This window comes from Pristis pectinata, chromosome 10, assembly GCF_009764475.1.
Source record: "Pristis pectinata isolate sPriPec2 chromosome 10, sPriPec2.1.pri, whole genome shotgun sequence".
NCBI classification, from domain to species: Eukaryota; Metazoa; Chordata; class Chondrichthyes; order Rhinopristiformes; family Pristidae; genus Pristis; species Pristis pectinata.
The window spans coordinates 96,346,476-96,363,944 of record NC_067414.1 but is presented as its reverse complement, the minus strand read 5'-3'; the positions used below and the strand labels follow the sequence as shown (position 1 = coordinate 96,363,944).

Sequence of the window (17,469 nt, the reverse complement as noted above, 5' to 3'; positions counted from 1 at the left end):
CCCATGGGGGGGGGGGGAGGGGAAGATAATTAAAAAAAACAGAAAATACTGGAAACACTCAGCAGATTAAGCAGCAGCTGTAGAAAGGTCGACGATCCTTCAATAGAGGACTTGGAGTCTCAGTTTAACTTGTAAATCAAAAAAAACTTCAGATGCTGGAAACCTAAAATAAAAACTGAAAATGCTGGAAATACTCAGCAGGTCAGTCTGAAGACCCTTCATCAGAACTGATAATCTGAAACATTAACTCTGTTTCTCTTCCAACAGATGTGGCCTGACCTGAGTATTTTCAGCATTTTCTGTTTTTAATCTCAGTTTAACATCTTACCTGAAAGCTGCAGTCTCTCTCAGTACAACATTCCCTCACTGTTGTACAGAACTGTTTGATTTTTTTTAAAGTCTTTGGAGTGAGACTTGAACCAGCAAACTTTTTTGCTTGCTTATGAGCTAAGGCTAACATCTTAAATGAAAACAAGGTGTTAAAGATCTTGGGTTTCATAGGTAGCACTGTATTCTTTAACCCCCGGCAATCAATTTGGGTCTATTTTTAGAGCCTCAGGATGTTCCTCATAGGGTTTACCAAAGATGTGTAGACTGACTTGTGTGGATGACTCCATAGATGGAGTGGAACCTTAGTTATATAGTACGTCTGAGTGTGTGCTCCCATGTTATTCAGGATAAGTATTTAATGTGGAAAAAAGGATTCCATTCATTACTTTGCTGTAACTGGAAAGGAAACAGTGATGATTTTTGTAAACATTTTTATTATTGGAAAATTATTGTAATTGAAGGTGCAAGTCTCCCTCACTGCCGCCCCTCCTCCCAGTCCTTCAAACTCCTTGGTCATGTAGAATTAAGTAACAGCACTTTTAAGCATTTGCCAGGATTTTTAAGTCTTCATGAGAATGTTTATTTGCCCATTTAGAAATATATGTTTTGATAAAGGGATCTCAATGCACTTCAGAATAGAGAGCTAGAAATAGAAAATAGTTTTCCTGGTAGTACATTCCTTGAGAATCTGGCAGAGTTTCCTTTTAGATGGTCACACTTATAATTGCCATTATGAATCTTTTTTTAAATACTTTGAAATGGCAATTAAAGTTTGTTTAAAGAAAAATTGTAAAATCAAAGTGGCACGTAAATTAATCTATTAGCAGAAACCTTGGTCTTCTCCATTCCCATGTCTCAACCCCAGAAGCACTCTATCTCCACCAGATCCATTTCAAACACAGCAGCCATCTTCCATTTCCTACACTTTCTTCTTGTTTCACCAGGTGCTTCCTCCCCCCCCCACCCCCCACCCTTTTTTCTTAACTTCCTGCTTCATTTCCTGGCCTTCCTTGTGCCTGTACCTTTTGTCTTCCAACATTATTCTATCTTTTGATCCCATTTGTTGGTGTCCCATTCTTTGCTCCCCCCAGCTCCCTGTGCTTCATCCTGTTGCAGCATGTGTATACAGATGATGTCATGGGCACCAGCTGTTGAAGGTTTCCTTATTGCTAGGACTAGACAGTGGCTGCACTCCATTCCCTTTTCACAAGACTTTGGCAGAAGTAAAGCGAGACTTGTGGCTGCGCCTCCACTCCCAGTAAAGCCCAAGGCTGCTGTAGATGTAGGAAGCTAGCAACCACATTAACCCAGTGAGACCCAAGTATGATAGTCATACAGTAAAGAAACAGGCCATTCAGCCCACCATGTTTGTGCTGACTATCAAGTGCTAATCTGATTTTTCTAGTACTTGGCCCAAACTTTTCTATGCCATGGTGTTTCAAGTGCTCACCCGAATCTTAAATGTTATGAGTCTACCTGCCTCCACCAACACCTCAGGTGGTGAGCAGTAGTTGCTCCTCTCCTTTCAAAGAGACGTTACAACTGAAACTAGGAATTTGGGTTCACATTAGTTTCTTGTCATATACACTAAAGAATACACCGATGCATTGAAATTCCTTGCTTGCACAAAGCTCACAGAGTAAACAGTGACATTTTATGTCATTGTCAACACTTTATTTAAGACAATATAATTGATATCTTTAGTCGCATAATGCTACTTAAAATGTGATGGTATACCAGATTATCTGAAGATGTCTTCCTGCATAGTTCAATTGTGTACAAGTCATTAGATAAAATTATTTCCTGATCTGTTGCCTGATCACAAGAAGGAATTTATTTACCTACAGGACTCTGGACAGAGAAGGAAACAAACATGTATATAAAATGTCTAATATGATCTCAAAGTTTGCCAAATAATTTAAGCCAGTGGATTACTGATTTTCACCCTCTCCAACAAAAGAACACAAGAAAATAGAAGTGGGCTGCCACATCCCCTCAAGCCTGCCCCGCCATTCAATTTGAACACAGCTGATCTATGCTGGACTTAACTCCAGTTCCCCATCGCCCTCAATTTCTCGATCTTTCAAATATTTATCCATCTTTAATGGCAGGATTCTGGGTAGTGAGGAGGAGCAGAGGGATCTGGGGGTTCATATCCACAGATCACTGAAAGTTGCTTCACAGGTGGATAGGGTAGTTAAGAAAGCTTATGGGATGTTAGCTTTCATAAATCGTGGGATTGAGTTTAAGAGCTGTGAGGTAATGATGCAGCTCTACAAAACTCTGGTTAGACCACACTTAGAGTACTGTGTCCAGTTCTGGTCGCCTCATTATAGGAAGGATGTGGAAGCGTTGGAAAGGGTACAGAGGAGATTTACCAGGATGTTGCCTGGATTGGAGAGTATGGATTGTGAGGAGAGACTAAGGGAGCTCAGGCTTTACTCATTGGAGAGAAGGAGGATGAGGGGAGACATGATAGAGGTATATAAAATATTAAGAGGAATAGATAGAGTGGACAGCCAGCACCTCTTCCCCAGGGCACCAATGCTCAATACAAGAGGGCTTGGCTTTAAGGTAATGGGTGGGAAGTTCAAGAGAGATATCAGAGGGAGGTTTATCACCCAGAGAGTGGTTGGTGCATGGAATGTGCTGCCTGGGGTGGTGCTGGAGGCTCATATGTTGGTCAAGTTCAAGAGATTGTTAGATAAGCATATGGAGGAATTTAAAATAGGGGGATATGTGGGAGGAAGGGGTTAGATAGTCTTAGGCGAAGTTTAAAGGTGGGCCGAAGGACCTGTATTGTGCTGTATTGTTCTATGGTTTACCTTACATGTATCTAATAACTTGGCCTCCATCACCATCAAGGGCAGAGAATTCCAGAGATTCACTATCCTCGGAGAGAAGCAATGTCTACACGTGTCAATTTTAAATGATCAGCCCCTTATTTTGTAGTTATGTCCCCTTGTTCATGACTCTCCCTCTAGTGAAAAGTGAAGTGCAACAGTATTATAGTGAGTACCCCCCTCTGAAACCTCAAATCTCGGCCTTATTTTCTCTAATCCCCAAATCTTTCATACCAATTGTCATCTGCACATGATTTTTTAAATCTTTGTTTTATTCAGGTATGTGGGAAGTGACTTGATTTTTTTCCCCATATTTACTCCTCCTCAGACCTTAGTTGAAGTTCAGCATCATTTCAGTGGTGCTGAGCTTCAGATGCTGAGATGATCAGTAAAGTGCTGAATGTGATAAAACCTTGCCTGCTATGAACGTAACTTGACTAGCAAAATGTTGCTTGGAGGTCCACCATTATACATTTAGATAATTTAATCAAAGTTGTTTGGAATTTAGATAATGGATAATTTAAAATGCATTAAGTTAATTTGGCATTCTGTTGTGGCCATTGCACCTGTTAGTGGATTGCCATCTTGGCAGTTGTAGAAGGCACGTTCATTCACATGTTACAGGGAAATAAATGGGGGAAATGGGATTGATGGGAATGCTCTGAGAGCTGGCATTGACTCAGTAGGCAATTGAAACTCTCTTATGTTGTAAGAAGATCTGAGAAAATATGAAAAAAAATGATTGAAGCAAGTTCCTCAGCGACTTTGATCCCATTCCTTCCAAGATTTAATATGAATTGGTACAGGCATCAGGGTGAAATGTTAGCTGTGATAGCTTTTGACAGAAAGTTGTCCCAATATTTTCCTCATTCCTTTAAGGTGAAGTAATGCTGTGCTTTTGTTCTGTTTCAGCCAAACCATTCACTGTTAAAGTGAAGCAGATGCGGCTCCATAAGGAAGACTTTGAAATCCTGAAAGTTATTGGCAGAGGTGCATTTGGCGAGGTAAGCATTCTCAAGCTTGGTATCATCAACAGGGAAGGAGGCCTTCTGGAAGTTCACACACAGTTGTGTGGAAACCCCTTGAGTACACTCCTCGACGTGCCGCTCAGCTTGCTTCTGGCTTCAGTTTGGTTGTTCTTGTCACTCCTGAATGATTTGGTGCAGTTGTGTGATTCTTCCTGTATTGCAATTTGATGCAGCAATATTGGCTGTGAAGCTGTTTGGTATTTAATTGCCACATCTAATTAATGGAAGGAGGCCAGTCGAAAGAAATCGTATCCACTCGTCAGTTCATTAAGGCACTGTATCAAAAATATCAGTAACGCAGCATGTATTTGTTACAGGATCAACTTGTGTGCTCTTTGATTATGCTGCTCATAACAGAAATGAAAGCATGCACTTTTCAGAGATTTGAGCCTTTTTAATTCCTACCCCCCCAATGCTCCTCAGGAGCAAGGCTTGCTGAATATTGTGACTTTGTGATGCATGTGGTACCAGTGTACACTTTTGTCCAATGTGTTTAAGACATGTAAGCAGTCCTCCATCCTTTGAAAAGCCATGATGTGATTGTCTGATAAGCTGCAGTGAAAAACAAGTATTGGCTCTGCAGGAAAGTTGCAAAAATCGCGATTGTAAAATTGGCAAATGTAACAGCCTTGCATATACTGAATGACTGTGTATCTACAGTCCTTTTTGAGGTAGGGGATTCCAAAGGTTTAACACCCTCTGTGTAAAGAATTTTTTCATCTTTTCAGTCTTAAGGGTGGGTCCCTTATCCTGAGATTCTGCTTTCTAGATCCATACTCCAGTTATCCAAAGTAGCCTCTCAACATCTATCTTGTTGATTAGGATCTTGTACGTCTCAATGAGATTACCCTTCATTGTTCTCAACTTGCTTGAGTGTAAGCCAATATTATTCAGAGTTTTTACATGGGATGATCCGATCCTTCCTCCCAGGAGTCAATCCAGTAAACCTATGCCATACCGACTCCAAGATGAATATATCTTCCTTTACCTGTGGGCACTGAAATTGCAAATAGTGCTCCATATGAGGTCTTGTCAAAGCCATGTACAATATCAGCAAGATTTCCTTACTCCTGTACTCCAACTCTCTTGCATTAAAGACCAATGTTACGTTTGCCCTTCTAATTGTTTGCTGTATCTGCAGGTTTACTATTTGTCGTTCATGAATCAGCACACCAAGATCCCTCTATTTATTTGTCTCTTGCCATTTCACAAAAAATATAAACTTTTTCTTTTTTTCCAGTGAAAGGGCAAAACTGCAACATTTTCACACATTATATTCCACCTGCCAAGTCGAGTTTATTGTCATATGCACAAGTACGGTGAGGTACAGTGCAATGAAAAGCTTGCTTGCAGCAGCATCACAGGCATGTAGGTTCAGACAACACACAGAACATAAGTATACATAAATTATGCCATATGTTACTGCAAACCCCATGAGCTGTCATTTAAAGTAACAACCTTCTATGTGGCACCTTTATCAAATGCTTTTTTGGAAATCCACAGATATTATATCCACTGCTTCTCCCTTATCCATCCTGCTGTTTCCATCCTCATTAAACTCTATTCAATTTGTCAAATGCTATTTTGCCTTTATAAGACCCTGCTGATTCTGCTTTCGAAAGACAGCATTTAAAATATAGCAACTCCCATCCATATTTCAATGGATCTCCACTGATGGGGTCTTTCAAAGGATCAATCAGTGGCATTTTATGTTGCGTGGATGATAGCAGAATTACAGGACCAAATTTTCCAAGATGATGGATTGTCCAATACAGAAAGAAACCATAGGGTCTCTGTTAGCTTTCTGAAAAATCTATTCTCCATCATCCAGCAAAAGTTTTCTTTTCAAGTCTTGTCCACTTCCCTTTTGAATTTTATATTGAATTTGCTTCCACCACCTTTCAGGCAGTGCATTCCAGATCATTCTATGAGATTTTAGCAACCCAGCTGAGGACAGCCTGCAGAGTTTGGTGCCACATTATGCTTTACATTTACCACGAGGCTCAAAAGATTGGTTTTCTGTTTGTACAGGAGCTATTCAAATTACAAAACTCTCAGGTGATAAATTCTTCTCCAGGTACCCAGGGTAATGAGAGTCTAGGTGGAGTAAAGGAGCAAGGGGATCTTGGAGTCCAGGTGCACCAATCACTAAAAGTTGCACCACAGGCTAAAAAGGCCATTTTTTTAAAAATGGCAAACTAAGTACTGGTCTTTATTTCTAGAGAGAAAAAGTTGAAAAGTAATGAAGTTATGCTCGGCCCATATCAAACTTGGTTAGATCGCACTTAGAGTACTGTGTACAGTTCTGATCTCCTTATTATAAAAAGGATATTGAGGCACTGGAAAGGTTGCACAGAAAGGAAGATTTACAAGGATGACACTAGAAATGCGAGAGTATAGATATCTGGAAAGGATGAACAGACTAGGTCTCTTTTCCCTTGAGAAAAGGTTAAAGGAGAAAGCTAATAAAATAACAGTTGAAGGGTATTAATAGCATGGATACCGAGAGTATATCTCTGGGTCTGGGTAAGAACATAACTAGAGTCCAGCAATACAAAATAAAGTTGCAGCATGATGGAATCACCCAGACAGCATCTGTGGAAAGAGAAGCAATGTTGTTGTTTGTCAGAATGGCCATCAAAGAAGTGGGTTGCTGGGAATTCCAATGGGGAATTCAGGTGCAATGCCTTTACCCAATGTGGGACTTGCTACCACAGGAAACAGCTGGTGCATAGTTTAGAGGCATTTAAGGGCAGCTGGGCAGATATACAAGGAGAAGGGAATAGAGGGTTATGCTCGTAGACTGAGATGAGGAAAGACCGGAGGTTTGAGTGGAGCATAAGTTCCCAACATGGACTAGTTGGGCTGAATGACCTGTTTCTGTGCCACGTATCCTGTGTTAAGCTAACTATGATATTTGAACACTTCTCTGCTTAAGGCGAGAGCTGCCAGAAGCCTGAATTAAAAACAGGACATATGTAGCATTGTCAGTTTTTTTGGGGGGTGGGGGAGATAATTCTATGCTAATTAATTTGCTCTTTGCACCTAATTTAAAGTTGATCAGCAGTTAGTAAACTGAACTGGTGTGTGCTAGTTTAGTGAATGCTTTTGAGCTAGGGTTCTTCAAACATAGCAATTTTCTGAGTTTAACATTCATGCCCTTAGTTGGTAGAAGATTGGTGGGAGAGAAAAAATTCAAGAAAGTTACTGGAAATGCCATCATAGAATTGTGGATTAGGATGAAGCACATTAACATTCAGTGACAATAAAATAAAGGTAGAAAAGTTTTGCTGTTCTAGAGCAGGAGCCAGGTATTTGGTAACTTAAAGCTCATTATTATATTAAAATTACTGAAACTTTTGATTGTTCATTGCATTTTTATCTACTTATTTTTAAAAATAGAGAAAAATCTATTGATTTTTAAAAAACAGCTGAACTACTACAAATTTATTCTGGCTGGTGCATCTTCTTGAACTATTAGTGTCTTTTTGATGAAGGTACTTTTGATGGGGAGCTTAGCATTTTGATGCAGAGAAGAAACACTGATGCATTTCCATTGGTGCATGAAATAGCAGTAACTTGGGGAGATGCTGGCAATCCCACACACTGCTGCCATTGTCCTTGGCAAATTCACAGAACATCTGTAGATTTCACAAACTGCAGCTATGGTGTGTAATGATAAATGTTCAAGGTGCCAAATGGGATGATGGTAAAGTTGTCTGCTTTGTCCTGGATGGTGCAGAGCTACATGAGTGTCTATGCAACTGTAACACCTCCTTCGTGTGTATTTAACTTTGGTACTGGATTTTTAAATCAAAATAGTCCCCCAGTGGCTGAGAATCATGGTTTAAAACACAACTTTAAAGACATTGTGCTCTTTTTGTAAGTTATTTAAGAGGGATATGCAGGTAAATGGGACTAGCTCACGAAGGCATCTTTGTCGGCGTGGAGGAGTTGGGCTGAAGACCCCTTTTCCATGCTTTATAACTCTATGACTCTATATTCATGGAATGTGATATAGGTGCTCAGGGTAGCACATTGCCCATCCCTGATGGTGTGTACCAAGGTAGCTACTCTAAATTACCTGCCTGTGGTTTCCTGTTCTCAACCTCCCTCCATTTTGAATAAAGGAGTCGCATTTGCCATTTTTCAGTGCCATCCAGGGACTTTTGGACAATTTAAGCTGACACGTCAACAACCTTACTAGCCACTTCAAGTCCCTGGAATGAAGTTCCATTAGGACTCAGGGACCTGTAGTCCCTTTTGGTGAAGTTGGAGATTGAGGATTTTCACCCAGGGATAGTGAAGGAATAGCATTATGTCGTTAGTATGTGATTTAGAGGTGGTAGTGTTCTTGTGCAGTTGCTGCCTTTGTCTTTTTTGGCAGAAGTCACAGATGCGGGAGTGAATTACTTTCATTCTGTCAATATTGGTTGTACCAAGACACAGTGTGTCTTATTGCAACTCAGTTTTTATAAGTTAGGTTTGATTTTGCTCCAGAGACATCAAGTCTGGAAAAATAGTCACCATACTGGATACCAGCAGTATGTCCAATATCAGTACCAAGCACAGTCTACACTGCTGTCCTGTGTTTTTGGATCAATTGATTGGTTATTTGACTAAAGAGGAAGGCCTTTTATTTTCGTAATTGCTAAGTCACCTATGATTCTCTCTCTGTCAGAATTTCAATCTCTCTCAACAAATGCTTCATTGGCCTCGTCCCACTTTACCTTTGTTACCTTTTCCAATTTTCTGCATCAGTGGACAACCACTGGTTTCTAATTCAAGGCTGTTGTCATAGTCATACAGCACAGAAATAGGTCCTTTGTCCCACCATGTCCATGCTGACCATCTAGTGCCCATTTATGCTAATGTCATGTTGCAGAACTTGGTCCATAGCTTCCTATGCCTTGGAAATGCAATTGCTCATCTAGATACTATTTAAATATTGTTGGAGTCTCTGCCTCCCCCAGCCCTCAGGTTATGTGTTCCAGATTCCAACCAATCTGGGTGAAAAAAATTGTCCTCAGAATCACTTTAAACCTCCTGTTCTTCAGCTTAAATCTATTGCCATGAGCTTTAGACACATCTGCTACTGGGAACTTTTTTTTACTCTGCACTACACTATCTAAACTCTGCATAATCTTGTATAGCTCAATCAGGTCTCCCTTCAGCCTCCTCTGCTCAGCCTATCCTGTCTCTCCCAGCCGATCCTGTCTTTCTTCATAACTGAACTGCTTTATCTCAACTGCACACAGTACTTCAGTTGTGACCAAACCAATTCTATATGGTTGTGTCATAACCTCCTTGATCTTGTATTCTGTGGCCCAGCTGATGAAAGCAAGTTTTCCATAAGCTGCCTTAACTACCTTATCTGCCTATGCCGCCACTGTGAAGGATCCTTGTGTACCAAGTTCCTTCTGTTTCTCAATACTCCCTAAGCTACCATTCATTGTGTATGCCCTTCCCTTATAGCAATTAAATTCTATTTACTATTGCTGACCATTGCCAAAGACTACTCACCTCATTATCAATAACACCAATTTTAATGTCTTAGGCAAACTTGCTTATATGTCTCCTTCATGCACACCAAATTGCTATTGCATATAACAAGCAGTACGAGTCCTAGCACCTATCTGTGTGGTGCATCACTAGTCACGGCTTCAGATCACAAAAGCAAGCTTCCATCATCATCCTCTGCCTCCTATTACTGAGCCAATTCTGGATCCAGTTCGCCAACTTGCTCTGGATCCCAAGAGCTCTTGCTTTTTGGACCTGTCTCCCGTATGGGACCTTGTCAAAGGCCTTGCTGAAATCCACGTAGACTTAATCAACTGCACAGCCTTCATCAATGCACTTTGTTGCCTCTTCCGAAAATTCAATCAAGTCAGTCACACAGGATTTCCCTTCAACAAAATTACCTTTGATTATCATTGCCTCTCCAAGTATAGGTTAGTTTTGTTCCTCAGAATTTCTTCCAATAACTTTCCTACCACTGTTGTTGGCATTGCTGGCCTGTATTTATCTGGCTTAACCCTGCTGCCCTTCTTGAATAAAGATACCAAGTTTGCTATCTTCTAGCCATCTAACACCTCACCTGTAGCCAGTGGTTTAACAGTAATCTCCTCCCTTGCCTCTCATAGCAGTCTGTGATGCATAGAACACTACAGCACAGAAAACAGGCCATTCGGCCCTTCTAGTCTGTGCCGAAACTTTATTCTGCTAGACCCATTGACCTGCACCCAGTCCATAACCCTCCAGACCTCTCTCATCCAAGTATCTATCCAATTTATTCTTAAAACTTAAGAGTGAGCCCGCATTTACCGTGTCAGATGGCAGCTCATTCCACACTCCCACCACTCTCTGAGTGAAGAAGTTCCCCCTAAATCTTTCCCCTTTCACCCTAAAGCCATGTCCTCTCGTACTTATCTCTTCAGGCTTGGGGATTTATCCACCTGTAAGCCCTCTCATCTAACAATATCTACAGGAGGAAAGGAATTGTCAATGTTTCGGGTTGAAACCCTGCATCAGGATTGAGAGCTGATGCATGGGTTCAACCTGAAAAGTCAACAGTTTCTTTCCCCTCACAGGTGCTGCTTGACCCACTGAGTTCCTCTAGCAGATTGTGTGTTGCTCCACATTCCAGCATCTGCAGTCTCTTGCATCTCCTCTTATCTAATACTGGTTCCATATTAATGGTAATTTGTTATAGAATTTCACCACCCCCTTCCTGAATTCCCTAGCTATCACATCCTTCTCCTTTGTTATTACGATGAGAAGTATTAATTTAAGAACTCCCCCCACATTCTCTGGTTCGACCCACAGATTTGTCCCTTTGGTCCAAGTGGACATTACTCTTTTCCTGGTTAGCTCTTAATATACTTATAAAATGCTTTGGGATTTTCCACCAGTGATATTTTGTATCTTCCTCTTTGCCCTCTTAAATTCTCCCTACGATTTCAATACTCCTGTCAATTGTTAATCCTTTTTCTTCATTCATAGAGAAGCTTGCAGCTACCGTTATTCCATACTCTGGAATTTTCTACTTAATTCCATCAATCACAAAACATCCGTCCTTGCTTCCAACAACTTTCTCACAATCTAGTTCCTGAGACAACCTCCATTAAATTTCTCCTATTTCCCAGAAGTATGAAAAGTCTCAGAACTCTTTAGCTCTGAACTCTTCTGACTTTTACCACCTCTCCTGCCCTGTCTGATTCTATCTCAATCATGGGACCCTCTTCCTGCTTCATAGCCCTTTATCCAGTAAGTTCCTGACCTGCCAGCTTCCCTTCTTTGTTCTTGTATTAGCTGATATTGCTAGTAGTTTTTTTTAAGGCATTGCTCATTTGTCTTTCAAATCCTGCACCATCATTTCCTCTCTCCAAAAATAATTCTTGATCCATCCATCCTTTTCGAACCGCTGCCTTGATCCCTTTCCTCTTCATTTCTTCAATGTTCACCTGCCTTCTGAATGTATACCCATTGATCCCAGAGCCCCTTCATTGCATCCCTCTAATCAGATTTTGGCTCTGCTCCAGTTCCTAAATCGCTCATATAAAAGTTACAAATTATGTCCAGTACGTCTTTTACAAAGCTCTGCCTGCAGCATGTGACAAGGTTTGACTACACCCCCCACCCCCCACCCCCCGGATTCCTTTCCACCATTTTTCAGCTGGAGATTGCCCCTGTTCTATTATCTTTTATCTTTTTAAAGCCAGACTATCACTTGAAATGTTTTCTTTTTTGTTACCTTCCTGAACCTCTCTGCCTTTCTCTCTCCTTCCCTCCCTCAATATACTTCTTAAAACTTGCATGTCTGACAATGGTTTGGCTGTGTTCTGTGGTAAATGCAAGTTTGTATTTTTCCCTGATCCCATTTTTCTTTCTTCTACCTATTCAGTCCAATGCTGAACATTGAGATATGGTCAGGTTTTGCAGTGACAGCAAATGTACATGTTTAGATGAATGGAAGTCCAAAGTCAAGGCTGCTCTCAGTGATACCTTCTTTGCAGAGTGCAACTTTCTTTGTATTTGGACATGAATTTCAGGTATTTATAACTCTTCTCACTGCAAGAAAACAAAGTATTATTTCTGACATTTTGGCTCTTATCTCAATCTTATCTATGTCCGGATCTTTATCTCGAGCTCTGTGAACAGTTTAAGATATTGGTTCAAAATTGTGCTTTTACTTCCTGATTTGCTGTCTTGGAGAAACTCTTGGAATTGATTGCTGGCCCATCTTGACATCAACTTTACTGCAGGCCACTGCTCCCCACCCCCCAGAGCATTCAGTGTTGAAAAAAAGGAATCTAAACCACAGAGATATTAAATTTTTGTGCGCAATTTTCATTGAGGTAAAGCAAGGAGCATCAACGTTTCTGAAGAAATCTTCCCGTGTTATAACTTTCTGACATTGCGTCTCGCTCTTCACCTTGAAAACCATGTGCTTTTTTTCTGCCCTGACTCATTCTTTCATGCTCTTTGATATTATTACTGGATTGTCCAATATTTGTCTCTACCCAATTTTTCTGGTCTTTTTATTGCCCTACTTGAGAAAATATAGGCACTGTAGCTTTGTGATTATCAAGTTTCCTCAGCTTGCTCGCTTTAGAGGGCTATGGGCCAAATGCGGGCAGATGGGAGTAGCTCGCTGGGCAACACAGTTGGCATGGACAAGTTGGGCAGAAGAGCCTGTTTCCATGCTACGTGACTCCATGATACTTTGCTGGAATTTAACATTTGCTGTGTCCACTGACGATATGATAGTATGTGTTAGATTTATATCATTTCACCTCAGAAGATATTGTAATTTCTCAGACCGGAGTTTGAGATCCTCTGAACAAAGGCTTGTGGAGTAGGGATTATTTCTTTTGGAAGCAGTGTTAAATTTGTAGTTCACTTTCTGAATTCTTAATGGCTGATGAGCTGAGAAAGACCTTGGATAATCTGCAAAATGGATGATGTTTAATGTAAAGCTATTAATTGATGCTCTTGTTTGAAGAGTCATTTGATAGTGGGTGGGCTTCCTGTAGTTTAGTTTTTCTCCTGTAGTTGCTGTTAGAGGAATCTTGCAATAACTGTGTTATTATCATTTTGTGATGTTCTGTCTTTTTATCTAGCTCAGTTTTATAGCACAGAAGTTATTCTTGCTCAAGCAGCACTGATGTGGTAGCATGATCCACCGAGTTTTATTGCTTTATGACAAAGGGCAGTGTGAATCTATGAACCCTTGATTCTTTGCTCTTCACTGTGTCCCAATTTTTAAAATTTATGTACAGTATTAAGTAGTTTTGGAAAATGGGTCATCAAACCCTGTTGTTGCATCAGAATCCAAGCATTATCTTGGAAATCTTCCCCTTCCAATCATCTTTGAAAGATTACTAAACTTTCACTTCATTGAATCATAGAAAATGACAGAATTAAAGAAAATTAAGCTCAACAGCGAAGGATGCTGATGGAGCCCATTGTCTCTTTGCTGACATATTGAAGGGCGGGGCAGGCTTGAGGGGCCAGCTGGCCTTTTCCTGCACCTATTTTCTTGGGTTCTTTTTTTAAAAAAAGGGCTACCTAGCCTAATTCCAGTTTCCAGCACTAGGTTTTGTAGACCTGAGGTGCACAATTCAAGTGCACATTATAAACTCGTTATAAATATTATGAGTATTTCTGCCTTCACTTTCAGTGAGTTGCAGATGCTCAACACACCTCCAAGTTAAAAACAAAATTCCCATCTCCCTTTATTCCTTCAACCAGTTGCATTTAATCTATGCCCCCTGCTTTTTGACGCTTTTGCTAAGGGAATTGGGTTCTTATTCACTCTACCTGGACCCATTAGAATCTTACAGATTTCAGTTGCATTCCCTCGGCCCCCTCTGTTCCACAGGAGACAGCCGCACAAAACATCACTCACATCCTCCCATTTATTGTGCATTCCCTTTTTGTTCAATCTTCTCAATGCAGTACGTCATATTTCTCTGGATGAAATTCCATTTGGCATTTTTCTACTCAACTGCCCAGATCATCTATATCTTCCTGCAGACTAAAGCTTTCTTCCTCACCGTCAACATCACAACCAGTTTGTTCCTCCCATGATTGTCAGAAGTGGGGATGTTTGCTGATTGCATAATGTTCAATTGCCTTGGCGATTCTTCAGCAAATGAATCAGCCCATGCCTGCATGCAGCAAGACCCAAACAATATGGGCTGATAACTGGCAAGTTGCATTCTCACCACTAAAGTGCCAGATAATTTTCAACAAAAAGTAGTTTAACCACCTGTCTTTAACATTCAATAATATTACCACCTCTGAGCTGCCCACCATCAACATCCTGGGAAGTTACTGTTGACCAGAAGCTCAACTGGGCTAGCCACAAACATACCATGGCAGCAAGCGCAGGTCCGAGGCAGGTTATCTTGCGGTGAGTGACTCATCTTTTGGGACCCACAATGCTGACCTTAAAGTAAGTCGCTGGTTCGTCGTCTTCACTGAGTCAATATCCTGGAATGCTCTGCCTGGCAGAACTGTGGAACCACTTTCACCAGAAGGATTTCAGCAATTCAAGAAGATGGCTCACCACCACCACTACAGCATAAGGGTGTAGATGTGGGCAGTAAATGCTGGCCTTGTCAACAAGCTCCAGATCCTGAAAAATAAATGAATTAAAAGAATCAAATGAACGAATGCAGCATAGCTTCTTAGCTTTTGTATTTTTTTAGTAGGGAGCAGCATCAAGCACTCTATATTGCCTTTTTTGACCTTGAAAAACATTTGACTCTGTCAGTCAGGAGACTGTGGAGTATCCGTTCAAATTTGTCACCCTCAGAAATTCATCTCCATTCCACGTGTGCTGCGATATGACATATGACCTGTGATTCTAACCAAATAGTCCGTTACCGGTCCAATCCCAATGCAGTTTGGATTCAGGTGAAGATGTGTCATCATTCCAACCCTTTTCTCAATCTTTCACACCGTTGGCTAACTGGGTGAGTTAGCAAATTGGATACAAAATTGGTCTGGTGGTAGGAGATAGTGGAGAGTGGTTGTTCAGATTGGAGGCCTGAAACCAGTGGTGTGCCACAGGGATCAGTGTTGGGTCTGTTGTCTATCATATATTGTATATTAATGATTTGGATGAGAATATTGGTGGCATGATTAGTAAGTTTGAAGATGACAAAATTGATGGTATGGTGGACAGTGACGAAGGTTGTCTAAGGCTATAGCAAGATGTACATCAACTGGGAAAGTCGGCAAGGGAATGGCAGATGGAACTTAACTCAGGTGAGTGTGAGGTGATGCACTTTGGAAAGTTAAACGTGGGCAGGACAAACACCATGGATGGCAGGGCCCTGGGCAGTGTTCTAAAACAGAGAGAGCTTGGGTTACAAGTACATAGTCCCCTGAAAACTGGAGCACAGTTGACAGGGTTGTGAGGAAGGCGTAGGGGATGTTTGCCATCATAAGCTGAAGCATTAAGTATAAGAGTTGGGACTTAATGATATAGCTGTACAAAACATTGGTTAGGCTGCACTTGTGTGCAGAGTATTGTGTGCAATTCTATCCTACAGGAAGGATATGATTAAGCTAGAGAGGATGCAGAAAAGATTCACGAGGATATTTCCTGGATTGGAAGGTTTGTGTTTCCCATGGCAGGGGTGTCTAAAGCTAGAGGGCATAGGTTTAAGGTGAGAGGGAGGAGGTTTAAAGGGGATTTGAGGGGTAAAATTTTTCACACAAAGGGTAGTGGATATCTGGAATGAGATGCCATAAGAGATGGTGGAAGCAGAAACAACATCTGGACAAGTACTTGAACGAGCAAGCAATTGGGGAATATGGAATTGATGCAGGGATGTGGAATTAGTATAGAATGACCTGACGGGTCGGCATAGATGTGATAAGGCAAGGGGCCTGCTTCTGTGCTGTTTAACTCTGTGATCCTATGGCAATGTTGAACCTCACCTCCAAGAAGTTTTCCCACCCTAGAATAAAGCTCACTTCAACCTGTTTTTATATGGAGGGTAAGCTCTATGTTACCCTAGAGTGGTTCACTGAAGCATGGAAAAGAATGTGCTTGCAGTAAATACATTATCCTTTGGAGATTAGGTCCTCTATCAACCTGCCTGCATACACAATATGGCACCTGACAATAAAGATCCACAAGAAGACCCTGGAAAAAATGGACTTATTTTCATATCTGAGGAGCCACCTTACAGTGAAGCCAGATTTTGATGATGAAATGTAACTTTGCCTCCAGAGCACCAGCACAACCTGCCTACTTTGTATTTCCTACTTTATCAGCAAGAGAGTTACCAGCAAACTGAGGAACCATACCTTTGGTGCCTTCATCTAAGTCATTTATATGAACTGTAAAAAGTTAAGGACCCACCACTACTCACATCCAGTGAATCCTTCTGCACTGACTCCCTTACCAATATTATCCTTCCTTAAGTGTTGAGACTAAAACTGTATGCAGTATTCCAGGTGTTGTCTCACCACTACCCTATAAAGATGTACCAATGTTCCCACTTTTATACTCCTTGCTCCTTTCCATAAAGGCCAACATTCCATTAACCATCCTGATTAAATGCTGTCCGTGCAAGCAAACCTTTAGCATTTCAAGGATGAGTACTCCAGATTCCATTTTGCCGTAATAATCTCTCACCACTTAAATAATAATACGGTTTTTCATTCTTCCAAAATGAATGATCTTGCACCATCCCATATTATATTCCACCTGTCAACTTTTTGCCCATTCACTTAACCTTTACACTGAATTCTGGTTGCCTCTGTTTAGCAGATATTTCCAGCTCTGTTGTACAAACAGACTGCATCTTCTAAAGTACACTCTTATTGCTTAAGATGTTGGGTCTGATTTTATCTTTGTACAGTTTTTTTTGCAAAGTCACCTTGGCTTTCTCCCTTTGGACTTGGAAACGCTCTGATACCCATTCTCCAAGTTCCTTACAGTCAACAAACAGATGAAATAGAACGTAGGACCACATATGCTATGCATACTGAATCTGAGACCAATAGGATGCAGGAAAACCTGGTAATTGATGAATAGCCTGCCAATTCCAGAATGTGAAGGCTGGTAGTCTTAAAATCAGAGCCTTGTTCAAATAATTCAGCTCAAATTCCTGTCTGATAAGACAGCAAGATTGATGAGCCCCAGGCCACAAGCAGATTGGCAGGAGAAGAGGTTGAGGGGGTTAACGTGGGAAGCTTTCAGGAGGGAAGGAAGACGGTTAAGAATATGACTAGACTTCCAATGG

At 41.0% G+C, this 17,469-nt stretch overlaps 1 protein-coding gene across 1 annotated transcript in view; it reads left to right on the top strand.

Moving 5' to 3' along the window:
- LOC127575539 (serine/threonine-protein kinase MRCK alpha-like) overlaps nt 1–17,469 on the top strand; it is a 367,516-nt gene that overhangs the window by 119,854 nt on the left and 230,193 nt on the right. The window contains 1 exon segment of the mRNA XM_052025471.1: nt 4,086–4,177. Coding sequence (XP_051881431.1) covers nt 4,086–4,177 — 92 coding nt within the window.